Raw genomic sequence first — 15,655 nt, forward strand, 5'->3', positions numbered from 1 at the left:
GTAGGGAACCCACACCACTCTCTGTGTGAGATTAACAGTGCTGCAGCGCTGTGCAGTGAGGGACAGCTTTTCAGAGCTCTGCCTCCAAAAGATGAATAGCTTTTTAAAAATAGTCACTTAAAATAGCTGCACCTTGCTGAATGTTTGTTTCATCTCCAAGTCAAGGCTATGCCCTCCCTGTGTTAAATAGAAAACAAACATGAACTCTATCAGCTGAGCCCACATCTTCCAGGAAGGTACAAGTACTATGTTTCTGGTGTAATAATACACCCAGAAATATCTTCCTTATTCTACTATGATGAGCCACCTGTTATGACAGAATGTTGCCAGGAGTTGATACTTCTCTGAAATAAAATTGACTCTATTTGAAAGAGATGGAAAGATAAGCCTTTATAATAAATCCAATGTATCAAGGGGCCAAGAGTCACTATCACCTTTTTTTTTTTTTTTGCTGCTACAGACAGAGAAGGATTAAAACAAGCAGAAAGAAAAAAAAAAAGGAAAAGCAAGACACTAGAAAATAAATCAGGGGAAAAAAAGTAGTAGGAAATATGAGAGAAGTGGGATGAGAGGGGGTGGAAGGAAAAAGTACCATTTACATATAAGTAAAGGAAAAAAGTACCAAGGAAATAACTGACACTGGTGTCATTGATTCTCAGATTCCCCCTACTGCAAAAAAAAAAGTATGGGTGTGAGGAGATTTTGCAGAGCAAAAGGATATTTCCCTTCCCTTCACTGGCAGAATGGGAATTTCAGCAGCTTGGCAAAACAGTCCATGTAGTAACAAGTATTTTTCTCAGCACTGACCATTCATAGATGGAAGTTCTAGGATTATCTCAGTCCAAACAGAAAAGATTTAATGCCAGTTGTACTTACCAGTACATTTTTTTGTAAGTAAAACTGATTTGGGGGATTAAATAATGGCTTTGTTGAAATCCACAGCAAAAGTGCTGACTTCATTTGTGAGGATCACACCTGTGTTTTCTTTCCTTACCTTGAACTTAAGTATTTTTGGACCAGCTTCTCTATGAAAGCAAAATTGCTGCACTGACCTTAGGATGACACTTAATTTTAGATTTAATAATGGAAATTTCAGGGTATGTGTGGTTTAACCTGCTTTGAGTGAGGCTGGACCAAATGATTTTCTAAGGTCATTCTCACCCTGAACTATGGCATGATCCTGTCATTCAAAACTGGCAAGTGCCTTTTAAAAATAAAGTTGTCTTTTATGACTGTTCTGTTTAAAGCAGAAGCAAAGCTCTCACTGTAAGTCTCAATGAGACATTCCAGACACCAAATATTAAACCACCAAATGAAACTCTGAATAAAATGGTTCTGACAGTGTCTACAATAATAATTAATGAAATCTCACAATGTAGACTTCGGTGGAAAATGAAAAACTCACCCAGCCACCATTCGCATCAATCCATTCAGCTTTGTTGTTTATGATGTACTCTGTGATGAAATAAGAGATCTGCTCCTTCTCCTCTGCAGTCAACTGAACCCCATGCTCTTGAAGCTTCTTGGTGAGAAGACCTCCAAATGTGAATATGGTCATAATTCGTCCCCAGTTAGTATTTCCATCAGCAAACTTTTCATCCATGACTCCATTGAAAATTCTCTTGGCAACAGCTACAGAGGTGATGTCAATCCTGTCCAGGAGTGGCCTGAGAGCCTCCTCGGTTTGGTCTTGCAGAGAGGATGCTATGGTTCTCAAGACATGAGCAACCCTGGTCTGGGCAGGTCCGAGGTGTGATTCCTGGAGCACATACTGCAGGTAGTCCTGAGCCAAGTAATAAACGTAGTAGAACTCAGCAGTTTCCATTCAATCCAGAATGCAGAGAGCAGCTCACTGCTCGCAGTCAGGCTCGGCAGTGAGCAGCCACAGGACATGCACACGCTTTTGTTCCGTCTGTTTTGATGGAATCTTTCTGGTTTTACCACAGAATTTCCTGTAAAAGGTAGTGACTTAATGGCTGCGTTGGGGAATATGTCATAGAGGAAATGAAAGAAAAAGTGTCTCCTTTTATGTCTTGAGTGATTTATTTCTCCAAATGGTGTGATTCCGCAACTAAAATCGACCAGATTTTACCACATTCTTAGCAGCATAACTTGGCATTTTCTAGGGACTTTTGCTACATACCACTAGCAAAGGTTTGGCATTTGGCTTGCAAAATTCCAAGAATGGTGTGTGCTAGCAAAGGTTTGGCATTTGGCTTGAAAAAACATGCCCAAGAAATGCATGCTGCTGGAGATGCAGACACTCAGCACCCACAGTCCAATCTCCTCGCTGCCATGATTAAGGCTGCAATTTGTATTGCCAGTTTATGGGTTATTTCTGGCCACAACTTTGTGAAGAAACTGGTAGGCATTCCAAACAGGATGGAAGAATGGATAAACTGTCTTCAGCACTCAGGGAGTTTCAGAGAGGTGCAAAAAGTGGGAGCACAACAATGGTACAATTATGGTGCGGTACAAGGGGAAAGTCAGCTTTATAACATTATCCCTGTTCCAGACTTTCCCACACTCTCTCCAAGTCCTCTTCAAGGTCCTTCTTTGAAGATTTGAGTGGGAAGCTTCAAAGATTTCTTTCCCCCATGGGGAGCTCTGCTGTGTAAGATGTTATAAGTATGAAAGACAATGCTAATGCAGGCAGCATGTCAGAACATGGGATGGAAAATATGGGGCCAGTGATGTGTGATACCACTTGAATTTTTCAGGACGGTAAAAAAGAAGTATCATGATACCTACAACTGCTCTTAGATTCAGATTTTCTGTCAAGCTGTTATTTTTGGGAGAAGAGGCAGGGGTATCTAGCCAGCTTTTTCCTTACAAACATCTTGTCCTGACGCAATCTGATCTTGCTAAAGGGCCAGGATGTATCTGTAGAGAACTTCACCCCATTGCAAAGGCATCAAAGAGCACCAAGCAGTTTGATGTCCAGAGACCCCTCTCTTTCTCCATCTTTCTTTATCCCTCTACTTCTTACCCACCTTCCTTTCACTGCTCTTCTTCCTTTGAAAGCAAAAGGCACTCCCAGCACCCCACACCAACAGCTTTCCTTTGTCCCAGCGTGGCTGTGAGTCTGTTCCCAGACCTGGGCACTCCCTGATGCTCAGACTTATGGAAGAGGAGCAGAGCTGCAGTCTCAGATGTCAGGATACACTGGCACCTAATTGCACTGGGGAAAACCTGTCTGGACTGTGAAACAGCTCTGGTGTCACACACTGCTAACCCTAGCCAGTCCCCCAAAATGCGTGTGCTGCTGCTCTGACATCACAGTTTTTGCAGAAACCCATTGACTAGACCAGGGTAGTTTCCACTTCCTGCTGCGGCTATTTCTGTACGTGGTGAGTCTGGCCAAGAGTGACACAGTCATCTTCCATCATAGCAAGGCTTGAAACCTCGAGATGGAGCCAGCACAGCACAGCATCCAGCACTTCAGGATTATTTCCTTCACTTTCTCTTGGAAGCAAAGAGAGGCTTGGTGTTGTGTTCACTTTTGGGAGAGAATGTGTTTCAGAGGGCAGTGCAAGCTGGAAAAGCCCAGTGTTAGATGTTACCCCCAGGGAAGGATGTGATGCCAGGACTGGGAATGAGCTGGGCGTGGGAAGCTGGATCTCCCCTCTTTCATACACTCATGTTCTTACCAAAGCTCATTTTGAAAGTTCAGAGGTGTTTCCTATCCAGTACCTGCAGCTGTTGCTTTGGCAGAGTTGTCAGGCTGCCTTTTGCCTTTGTTATGTTCAGTGATTTCAGCAAAATGCTATCATTTTATGAAGAATGCAAATGGGGAAAAAAAAAAGGATGTTACAGTCGCTAACTCTTTCCAACTGGACAGGAATTTTGGTGCAGAGGGAAGTCATTGCTCACCCAGCCAGCTCCCCTCCTGTCAGATGCTTGCTGTAAACAGGACTGAGAGAGGTACTACAGCAGACATCACAAGAATCCTCTGCCTATATAGTACAGTCTGTGAAATTATGGATCACTCCCGAATTTCTTAGTAACGGATTAATGACAAGTTTTTAGTATTCTCTGAGAATATAATAGCTGAATATGAGGACAGTGAACAATACCTAAGGAGACCAGTTTTGTTTTCTTCATCACTGACAGTAGCAGAGCACAAGCAGATGCAGCTGTTTCTTCATTAGTGGAGCATTTAGGATTCTGAGGAGGGTGATGAAATAAGACAGTGAATGTCACCACTATTGAAAGAAATCAATGTAACACCTTGGCAATTTTGGTGCAAATGCTGCTACTTACAGTCTCTTGATTTCTTAAAGGGCTCTGAGGTGAAGCTGAGGGCTCAGCTCCCAGAATGGGGTGGCAGCTCTGAGCAGAGATCTCTGACAGCCAGCTGTGACACTGGTGACCAGAGCTCAGGATGGAGCTGTTGAAAATGCCCCAGGTCTCTCTCCTTCAAAGTTTTCAATAGTGTGCAGTGCAGGGTGCAGTTCCAAGTGTTGGATGTTCAGAAGCAGTGACAGTTTATGGATCTACACACACAAGCTGATAATGGTCAACTCTGAACACTCTAGGAAATCAGCTTTGGGATCTCTTGCCTCATGCCACTTTAATGGTTTGATTCTCATTTTCTACATTAGGCAGTGTCTTGCTTGCTTCTAGCAGACTTTATTCTCATTTTGTAGTTGTAAGTGAATATCTCTGAATTAATGAAACACTACTTGGTGTCCTACCTGCTCTGTCTACCCTGTGCTGCATAGACTGCATTCTCATACACTACAGCACTTTTTCCTTGTTTTCCTCTTTGCTGGATATACTTTAACTGCTAATTGTTAATAAAAGGTTTGAAACAGAAACCAGTGTGGCAGGGAAGCTCAAATGCAAACCCTCCCCTCACTACTTGGCTACTGGAAGGGGCTTCAGATACTTTGATTTAAATCTGTGCCCTGTGGATTTGAATCCACATCCTACTCTAACCTGAAAAGGCTTATTTTTCCAGAACAGATGGGGACTGAGTTGACAGATCCTCATAAAACTGACTTGTGAGAGACAATGTTATCTCATCACATTCGAGACAAAAGCAAGCCAAATAACAAAAGCTTTGCTGAGCTATCCGTGCTGCATCTGTCTTGCCAGAGTTCCAGGTGATTGTGGGAACTGTGTTGGTTTGGTTTTTTTTTTGTCTGGGAGAACAGTCCAAAGCCTTAATAAAACGATTGAATATTTTTTTTTCCTCTCCTTTTCTTCTCTTTTTGAGATCCGCAGGGGGTGGTTTGTTGTTTGTTTGTTTGTTTGTTTGTTTTTGGGGTTTTTTGTTGTTGTTGTTTTGGGGGGGAAATTGTTTGTTTGTTTGTTTGTTTTATTTTGGGGTTTTTTTGTTTGGTTTGGTTTGAGTTTTTTTGGTTTGGTTTGGTTTTTGTTTGTTTGTTTTGGGTTTTTTTGTGTTCGTTTTGTTTGGGGTTTTTTTGGGGTTTTTTGTTTGTTTTTTGGGCTTTTTTAAATTTGGTTTTCATTGGGTTTTTTTTGTTTGTTTTGGTTTGGTTTGGGATTTTTTTGGTTTTGTTTTGTTTTGTTTCAGTTGGCTTTTTTTTGTGTTCTTGTTTTTTTGGGGGTTTTGCTTTTTGGTTTTTGTTGTTGTTTTTTGGGTTTTTTTTGTTTTGTTTTGGGGTTTTTTTTGTGGTTTTTTTTTTGTTTTGTTTTTTGGGGTTTTTTTTTGTTTGGTTGGTTGGTTTTGTTTTTTTCTTTTTTTTTTTTTGGCGTGGTATTGTACTTCATTGCGAAAGAACACCTCGGTTCACTTGCAGCTTGGGCAGGTTCGGCGGCCTTTCTTTGCCAGGGATGCTGCCGCTCGGGGCCCGGGGCCGCTTGCCCAGTGGAGTGCTGACATCTACTGACATCTAGCCGCAGCCGGCCGCGCTGCAGCGCCGCGGGAGGGCTGCCGCACAGCCCTGCCTTTGGGGTCCCCCTGCAGCAAACGCCTGGATCCCGCGGGACTGGCATGCAGCCGCCTCATGAGCCATGTTAATAAGTGATGTTGTGTTTCCCGAAGCCCTGGGGATTCCCGCATCCCTGGAGGGATTCTCCCTCTCGGCTCCAGGACACCACTGCAGTGCTGTGTCCGTCTCTGGGGTTCCCAGCCCAGGAAGGACATGGACACGTTGGATCAGGTCCAGAGGAGGCCACTTAAATGGATGGATCATCTTCCCTATGAGGAAAGGCTGGGATAATCGGGATTGTTCAGCCTGGAAAAGGGAAGGTTTCAGGCTGACCTAATTGCAGCCTTGCAGAGCCTGAGGGGTGCCTGCAGGAAAAGTGGAGGGACACTATTTACAGGGGATGACAGGACAATGGCTTGGAATGGAAAGAGGGTAGGTGTAGATTAGATGTTAGGAGAAAATCTTTACTGTGAGGGTGGTGAGGCACTGGAACAAGTTGTCCAGAGAAGCTGTGGCTGCTCCATCCCTGGAAGTGTTCAAGGCCAGGTTGGATGGGGCTCTGAGCAGCCTGGTCTAGTAGAAGGTGTTCTTGCTAACATCAGGGAGGTTGGGACTAGGTGATCTTTAAGGCTCTTTCCAAGCCAGACCATTCAGATTCTCTGATTCCATGAATTCTGCCAGCCGGGAAGCACCAAAGCTTCCTGTCCAAAGCATAAAAAGGTAACCTCCATTGATTTTGGGAGCAGTTAACTCTGAAACATTTATGACCATCTCCTAATGTTTCTAGGATGGAGACAAAATATCAGAATCCTGGATCTCAAATTTTGTGGCAACTGAAAAAGAGACTTTGACCCAGCTTGCATTCTGTGTGTCAGACATGCTCTGAAGGCAGGCTCCAGAAAGGATGGGAGGATGCAGCTGGTTTTGCATCCTCCAGGCCAACTGGGGCATTCTGGGCTAATTGGAAAGCCAAAGTGGTCCCCAGTATAAACTAAAGCAAGGAACTACTCCAGCTCACTGCTGAGCTGTGCTGCCATCTAGAATGACTGAGGGCTGCACAATTTGGCACAGGCTCTCTCCTGCTCCCAAAATACCACACAGGAAAGGCTGAGGGGACGGGTCAAATGGAGGTGCACCATGGTTCTCCATTGCTCAAACATGAGAAGGTGGTCATTCTACTCCCCTTATGACTCCTCTGCAGCATTCCAGAGACCCAAGGGGACTGTAGGAATGGCCAGCTTTGGTTGTGTTACTCAGGGTTCAGCTGCTGCCTCGTCACTTCCCCTGGTAACTCATCTCAAGTCAGAGGCTGTTTTCTTCTGAATCTCTGGTTCTGTCATCACCATAAGTCAAGGAGCAGCCAAACATACTTCTCCACTGTGCATGTGTCATGTGTCATCATGTGCATGTGTGCAAACACATGCTCTACATTCTCCTAAGCCCTTCCAAATGTTTATCTCGGATTAGGAGAATTTGAACACACAGTCATCCTTGTCAGCAGTGAGCCACAGAAATGTACAGGTCCCTAAACTCCCAGACAATGGAGCATGAACAAGTCTTGGTAGAAGCTTAGCAAGTTCTTGCAGATGCCAGCAGAAACATTGGCGCCAGCTTCATGGCTGAAAACATTTGCTCCCAGAGGGGAAAAAATTAAAATCTGCTTTTGAGTATTCATGAAATAAAAAGCCTCATGCCTTAAAATGATAACCAAACCTTTGCATGTCCCTGGCACCCATGAGTGCCATGAGTCAAGAGTGTCACAAGTCAAGGGTGGTCTTGAGTGTTGGTTCATTCTCTTGGAGCAGATGAACATGTGCAGAGTCATTTGTGATTGATCAGCAGCTTTAGTTCAGAGCTGTGTTTTTCAGCAACATAATGCTGCCAGGAGAGACAGGCATTCAACACCTAAACCTATTTTAGACACTGGTGATACTCAAAATGTGGTGAGACAGCATTTCAGTGACATATCTGAGCCTTGCTTAGCATACAGAGAGTCCCACTTGATGAGAACTCCAAAATATGAGCAAGATTTAGGTAAAGAGTTTCCACTGAGCATGGATAAGATATATGTGCCCAGTTCCTTCAGGCGTCTTTGGGAAAAAAAAAAAAAAGAAAAAGCAGCTATTCAATAAAGCTGTTAATAGTATAAAGATAGGCATGCTTTTAAATAATTTTAAAATTCAAGCTCACGTTACCAATTACAAGTTACCTGGATGCCTTGGAGCTTTGCAGTCCTCTACATCAGCCCTCCCAGGAGCGTGCTTGCCTCTGTGCTTCTCCATCTTTTAAATCAGCCCTGCATCTGCTCCTGCACTTCTCCATTATTTAAATCAAGGCTGCATCTTCTCAAGGTACCACTGGTAACCTTTGCCCTGGGTCAAGTGTTTGTGATCCACAGATTAAATATCTTTCCTTTAGAAGAGAATGTATTCTCTTAATAAATCATTTTACCCCCCTTTTTCCATATCCCCTCTGTTGATGATCCTATAAAAGAAGGCTGCAGCAACACTGGTATTTCTACTATAAATTCCTCTTCATGGAGGTTCATAACTCATCTTTAGTTTGTTTTACATGCAGGGTTCTGGTCTGGGGGAACATTTGGTTTTATTCCCCATTCAAATTGTTTTGAAATATTTAAAGTTGTAAAATAGACAAACGTACAAATGTACAGTGTATAGATATTTTCCTCATTTATAATCAATCCAGATCTTTGGATGGAAATTATGATTAGGAAATGAATGTGTAAAGGGATTTCAGTAATTTTCATATGTTCACAATAAATATTGATATTAAAATACATTTCTGAACCCTAATTCAGTAATTTTACTACAGTTTTATTACCTTTTCAAATGTGTATTTGCATGAAAATGTTGTGGTGCTGATGCCTACTGCTTGCAGCCTCCTTTTTTAATTAAAATTTAAAAAAAATCCCTTCAGTTACAAGACAAAGACACAGACTACATTGCTGTTTGGCAGGACTTTTCTGAAGTCTAAAGTCTTTTGTTATGAAGGTCATTCCATCCACCTACAGCCTAAGAAACTGGGCTCCATGTGGTAGAATAAAATCTCCTCCATTACTCAACTGCAAGGAAGAGCTTGTGAACTTAATGTCCCAAATGACCCTTCTGGAGGGTTCTTCAGCCCTAACTGCATTTCTCATTTTTCTGATTTGCACCATTGCAGCAGACACTCGGCTGCTGGCACTCTGCAGTATTTTCAAATGATTATGTGTAAATTGCTGCAAATTAGAGCAAGAAATTAGCTGTAACTCCCATGGCATATTTTTATCCTTGTGTTTATTACGTTTTCTAATCCTCCAAAAAGCATGCTGAGATGGCATTTCTGTGCTCCTAGGAGAAGGCTGTGAGCAGAAATAGCAAACTAATCTGTCTCCCCAGGTATTTATACCACATTCATCGCTGTGCTGTCTGAGCATGTAACACTGTCCCCTCGATCTTTTTAAGTGAAATGATGTCCTGTTAAGTGAGTGTGAAGGAAGCTGATGCCACCGTGACTAGTTATCCAAACCTGCTGCCATTCTTTAACCAAAGCAGAATAAAAAGAGATTTGCTTTTGAGCTCGTTTTTTATTGATGGATCTTCACAGTGCTCTGTGCTTTGAATTACATTTGTCCATCCCCATTGCCATGGCTGTGTACAGAGCCTGGCGTCATCGAGGGAATTAAGCCTGTAAGCATCTTAGCAGTGATACTGATCCCAGGCCTGCTCAGGCCCTAAAATGCTCTGTCTTTAAGAAAGCTGAAGTCTTTTAGACCCTTCCAAATAACTTTTTGCCAGCTGTTATGGGCAATAAAGCAACACCAAAATGCCCCAGCTGGGAGTGGGGTTGTTCTGTGGTGGGAATTCACCCGTCCAAGCCTGCAGGAGTGTCCTGCCCCAGCTCACTGAGCATGGGGAGCAGCACTGCGCCAACACAAACCCCACTGGCCTCACATAACAGCAGGAGTGGGGCTGTGATAGTCTTTCATTCGGCAGTGGTGAGGGTGATTGCATTTAATCTGAGAGGCATTTTAATTTTATCGGTGGCAAGAGCAAGCAAACTCCATACCAGCAGTTCAGTGCATGTAACCCTGAGTTTTCACAATAAAACCCCAGAATACCCACTCATCCTCAGCAGACTTGCCTTTGTATCAGTTTGGGACTAGATTCTTGGCATGCCAGGGAATTATGCATCATAATGACTTAATCAAGGGCTTTCACAGTGTATTCTGGAGCTGAGAAACCTTTTTAAACCCCAGTGCAGATGGAAGCTTGGACCCAGCAGCGAGTGCTTTGCTCGTGAAGTCAGAGGAGCTCTGCACAGACTGACCCCCTGTGCCTCTGCAAAGCTGTATTGATTTTGGTAACTTCATCTGTGCAGGGATGTGAATCTGTCCACAGGGAGCTAAATGAAACCTAAAGTTATCGATTTTCAAGAGCAAAGAACTTTAGTTAAAAATCTCTTATGTTTTCTTAATTATTCTTGATTTTGAAACATGGCATCACAGCAGAGTAATGATACTAAGAAGCAACATTAAATAAATCAGCCAGTTGCACGTGATTTAATGCAGTAAGAGCAGAGAGAATGGGACTGAATTAGACAAGGTTTTTATTTGCTCTTTGTGCTGGATAACTGTTAATCACTCAATGAGAAACGCATTTCCAATGGCCAGTGCTCAAGTAACGTAAATAACAGCAACATCCTTGTTTCTCCTTTGCCCTCAATCTCCTTTTGGAGGCTTGACAATAAACAGCCATTCCCAATCTATTTCGTAACTCAGAACCCAGATCCAAAAAGCCCCCATGAAACCTAATTAGTTTACTTTACTTCTCTCCTTTATATTCCTGAGCTAATAAATGGCCAGTGCAGTTCCAGAGGGAGTTAATTTTTCTGGCTGCCTACAGGGGATTGAGAGCTGTTGTCTCACTTGAGCACAGCTCAGTTGTTTGCTGGGTCTATCAGCAGGGGCCTGTATTAGCTACAAAAGGTGGCAAACCACAAAATCATTATATCCAGTGTGAAACTTGGTGTTCCTGTGGCGTGACAGACCCCTTCAGCCTGCTGAGTTTTGGTTTCCCCATTTATTGGACGGGCTTCTTCAAAAGATTTGCTGACTCTGGCAATAGGATGTGACTTTCTAGTTATGCCTCCATGTCCTCGAGAAAAACATGGGTGTCCCTATGACCCAGCTCCCCACTTCTAAAACAGAGGAAATTTGAGACTTGCATTCAGGTCTGTGCCTGTTGCCTGTATTTACAGCCTTCCCAGGGAGGTGTGCTGGGGCAAGGGGGTTCTGTATGCGGTGCCTCAGCTGGGCTGGACTGTGCTCAGGCTATTGATGATGATAATTCTGCAGCCATGAGCTCAGTGGAGCTGAAGCAGGTAAGAGCTGACTCAAACGTGCATCACTCCAGTCATTTGCCATCTGTGTGTGAGTCAGAGCCCTAATATTTGTTTTCCATCCTTTGTTGGAAGTCAGTGGAGCTGTTTATTTATGCAGCAGTTGACACACTGAGGCCTTAATCTCGGCCAGGCCTAGGTGCTGGTTTAGTACCCAGCCTAATGTAGCATGTTATGAGTGAGAGGCTGGCTTTAGCTTTTATATGTATGTGTGTATATGTGTTGAGTCCCATTTTTCTCCCACATGACATTGTAGATAGCAGCTAGGTCTGCCTTAGAGATGCCAAAGATGCGGAGCTTGTAATTCTTTGGACATGTGTTTTGGTTCAGTCACCTAAGATTGAGCGCTAGTGAGGCAACCTGAAAGGCAGTTTTATCAAGTTCATCTTTTCAAATCACATTTCTTTCACAATATGGCTTGCTAGCTGTAAAATTATTCCATTAAACAATGTTACCACACTCTGAGGCAATTTGTTTTCTTGTGCATCGATCTTTGATCCAACGTATTTGCTCCTGAAAACATTCTTCCTTTTTATCCACTTAGATAGAAGTTAATTTCGCAGAAATTGGAAATTGTTATAGAACAGCATTTCTTTTGTATTCTGTCCTTTGTTGTTTGCTAATCACTTTTTCTGGATAGTCACTTTGTGAGTGGATTTCTATTCAGTCATGGTCAGATTCTTTAGTGTTTAGTGTACTAAATTAATTTGTTGTGTAGCTCTCCAAAATAGTTTAGAATTATAGATTTCATAAAAGGGTAAAAATCTCATTTTAAAATAAAGAAATGGTTCTGCTAGTATGTAATGTTTGGCAAATTGGAAACAACTGCAATAACAATAAACTACATTTATTGTTAATTAACTTGTAATCGAATGGAAACTAATCTCCCCTGGAAGGTAAAAACACAACACACTTGCATGATGTAGTCAGGCTTTCTGTTCATGGTGTCCAGCTGGATACCAACAAAGAAAATATCTGGGGGTTTATTGCAGCAATTCCTTGCCAAACAATGCTGTCTCCATTAGCCATGGCCTCATGTGAAACCAGGAGGCGTTTTAGGTTCATTGGGGACCTCCAGCTATTGTTTCTCTTTGAGACATTGTTTTCATCCTCAAACATCCACACTATCCTGTTCCCTTTCTTCCTTTCTGTGGATTTGCAGCCCTGTCCTGCAGCCTCACATGCCCCTGTGTAAGGTGCTGATGGGGCATCCTCCTGCAGGGAGGGAGGCAGAATGCAGCTGAAGGATCCAACCTGAACAGCTCCTGTCTTGGTTCTAAAGGGTTCTGAACACTTCTGAGGAGCCAGGGCTGAAAAACAAAGTCTGGCCTGAAAGCTCACACTCCTGAACAGAGACAGGGCTGGGAAACAAAGTCTGACCTGAAAGCTCACACTCCTGAACAGAGATCAGTTTTAGCCAACATGCTGCCTAATTCCTGGTGATATTAGCAAGATAAGAATGCTGAGACAAACAATTACAACCCCAATAACACTGAAAATTGTGTTCTGATGTGAAAGTGACTCGGTAAAAATGTTACTTCCAAGCTGCTGGAAGCTCCTCTCACTGAGTCCAGACCAAATGCAAGCAGTTTACAAGCAAAAGTACAATATTTATTTCTTAGCTGCCAGCCATATAAAGGCCCTAAGCTCTAGGTTGTTTGCCCTACAGCCCACATAGTTGTTTCCCCAGGTAGGTGTTGTAGTCATGAATTGGTGATGCTTTGCCTCTGTTTTCCATTTGCAACAGGGAGGTTGCAACTGGATGTGAAAAAGGTCAGAATAGGTTCCTTCCTTCTGATAAATGTACACCTGCTGGAATTGGAGCATCCAGTCTGCCTCTTTGATAACACAAAACAGAGAATTTCAGTTATTACTTTCTGTGTGTAGCTCATAAATGAGCTAAGACAGACTCTGCTAGCTACGTGAACCCTCACAGTTTTATAATTTTATTCCTTTTAATGGTTTTGCATAAATGTAACACTCCAGAAAGCTCTGATTCATGCATGCTTCACAACAACTGCTGTGGTTCTTCCCCCAGAGCATTCCCCCTTGGCTCCTGCACTGGCTCTGGAGCTACCTGAGTGCTGGTGTTGTAAACCTTCTTTCTGCCCTGAGGTACCTGTTTGATATTCAGCCAAGGTTTGTTCTGTACCACTGATAAGTTTTACAAGGGGTTCAATGGTTAAACAACAAAAATGATAGATAAGAATTTCACCATTAAAGCTAACTACCCTCAATGGTGGTGCCTTTATGCCTGTGTTTCTATACATCCCTGTACTTATTTGAGTTAGGGTATGGTGACAAATCATTCTGTCATCATTAACACTAATGCTGATGTCTCTAGTCTCCATCTCCCCCTTTATTAAAGTTTGGTATTTTGATACCTTCTGACATAACTAGATGAAGAAGAATACTGAGTCAGCACAGTCTTTTTACTATGAATAAGTGATTGCATCAGTGTTGACTCCTAAGGAATTTGTAGAAATTTATTTCTAGAAAGCAGCTGAGCTATCAGCCTCCAGAGAACTAAATGATAGAAATTGGTTTCCATAATTATAGTGCTTTTAATTTGACACATTGTCCTTTTGTCATCAGAGGTTTTCTTCTTGCTTGAAGAGTCTGAAGAAAGAGAATATTGACATTTGAGTGATTAAAATCTGGGAAAGTTTACTTTCAGTTTGTCTGTAGCATCTCTGCATAGACAGAACAATCTGTTGAAATTAAAAAGATTATTAAGGCAATACCGTGCAGGGAAATTTTAGTGCCAAGAATTTAGCCATGTATGTCTGACCATATTAATGGGAATCTACTGCTAAATCCCTGTGCACCCTGGTACATAATTTACCTAATGATTTCAGTTAAGCACAAAAAACAAGCAGCATCTGAAACTGTTTGACTTACAGTGCTTGATGCATGGGAGCCAGAGAGAAAACAGCACTGCAGTGTATCAGTTCCCAGTACTGGGAGTGAGGGGTGAAGATGGGCTTTAGGATAAACATATTCTGGGACATCAGTGCACACTGTAATGGATTCATGGCATAGGCTTTGGATTCATCTTTTATCCCACTGTGAGGGATGGGCCTTTCCTACCCTCAGTCTCAAGAGTCCAGTTGGGCAACACTTGTCTGATTTAGGCTCCTGGCTTTAAAAATGGCACTCAACTGTGACCTCCAGGAAACCATAAACCATTTATTTTACAGTAAATTTTTCCTTTATCTTCCCTGTGTGTAAGATCTCAGCTTTGGTGTATGCTGGTTTGGTATTTTCCATCTGCCTTTGGTAATAATTTTTCAAGGGAAAGTCTGATCAGTTGTCTTCCCTTGTGGTACAGTTCCATTCATATCACAATAGGTTATACAGGCAGCATGATATGGACAGTCTGTTAGGAACACTCTGCTATTTCAGGTAATAACTAAGTCCTCTCATAACTACATATAGCAACACAGTGAATTTTTGAAAGTGACATAATAGAAGAATTTCTCAGCTTCCCTATTTTCAGCTCTGATTTTATCCTTCAAGTATAGGTGGCAGAGCCAGCCCCAAAGCAGAAATTAGAGCAGACTGTGGGAACACACTGAGGATGCTTCATCTCTCAAAGTCCAGCAGAATGCTACATATCCTCCTACTACACTTAGGAAAGATTTGCTGTCTGCTAAATAAAGTGGTATTATCTGCATTACAAGTCAGACATCAGCAAAGCACCTACACATCCCTGGCTGAAGGCTGCCTGTCATCCCCCTTCCCACACATATCACATGTTTGGGCTGGAGTGAGTAGAGCTCTGTGTGTTTAGGTCCTGAGCCAAAGAGAGCTGGGCTTCACAAGTCACTGGACTGCTTAAGAAATACTTTAGAAGAACTCATGCACTGCTAGAAATGAACCTTCCAAGTCCCAGCCTTGTCCCTGAGCTCAGTTGGAAATACTGTGCTGAGCATGGTCACAGGGAACCTAATGCTTGTGGAAGTGCCATCATCACTCACAAGTGATGAAACGACCACAAAATACTTTGGAGCATATTTTTACAAGCAGCAGCATATCAGCTCTTATGTCCTCATCAAATTCCAAATCAAGCAATTACCTTGCAATTCCAAATGGCAATATTATTGTTTGCTTCATTACCTGCTGTGCTTGCTAATGCTGTTTGTGCAGGATGGTCACTATTTCTCCAGCTTAGCAGCAGTCACGTTGTAGCAATGAGCAAAAAGACCCATTATCAGCCTTCCACAGCACCTTGGATCTCTTCAGGATGAATAGTGCAATATAAATGTAGAGGATTATTTAAAAACCCATTGCAAACACTTCTAGTGTATTAGCCATAATAATAGTCTGGCTGTTTTATTTGGCAATAATCCAAT

General features: G+C 42.5%; 1 protein-coding gene across 1 annotated transcript in view; it reads right to left on the reverse strand.

Moving 5' to 3' along the window:
• BCL2A1 (BCL2 related protein A1) overlaps positions 1-1,847 on the reverse strand; it is a 1,993-nt gene extending 146 nt beyond the window's left edge. The window contains exon 1 of the mRNA XM_005419592.1: positions 1,406-1,847. Within this exon, the coding sequence (XP_005419649.1) occupies positions 1,406-1,825 (420 nt within the window). The 5' untranslated portion in view covers positions 1,826-1,847. The remainder of the gene's footprint in view (positions 1-1,405) is intronic.
• Between the last annotated feature and the right edge of the window lie 13,808 nt (positions 1,848-15,655).

This window comes from Geospiza fortis, unplaced genomic scaffold (assembly GCF_000277835.1).
Source record: "Geospiza fortis unplaced genomic scaffold, GeoFor_1.0 scaffold171, whole genome shotgun sequence".
NCBI lineage: Eukaryota > Metazoa > Chordata > Aves > Passeriformes > Thraupidae > Geospiza > Geospiza fortis.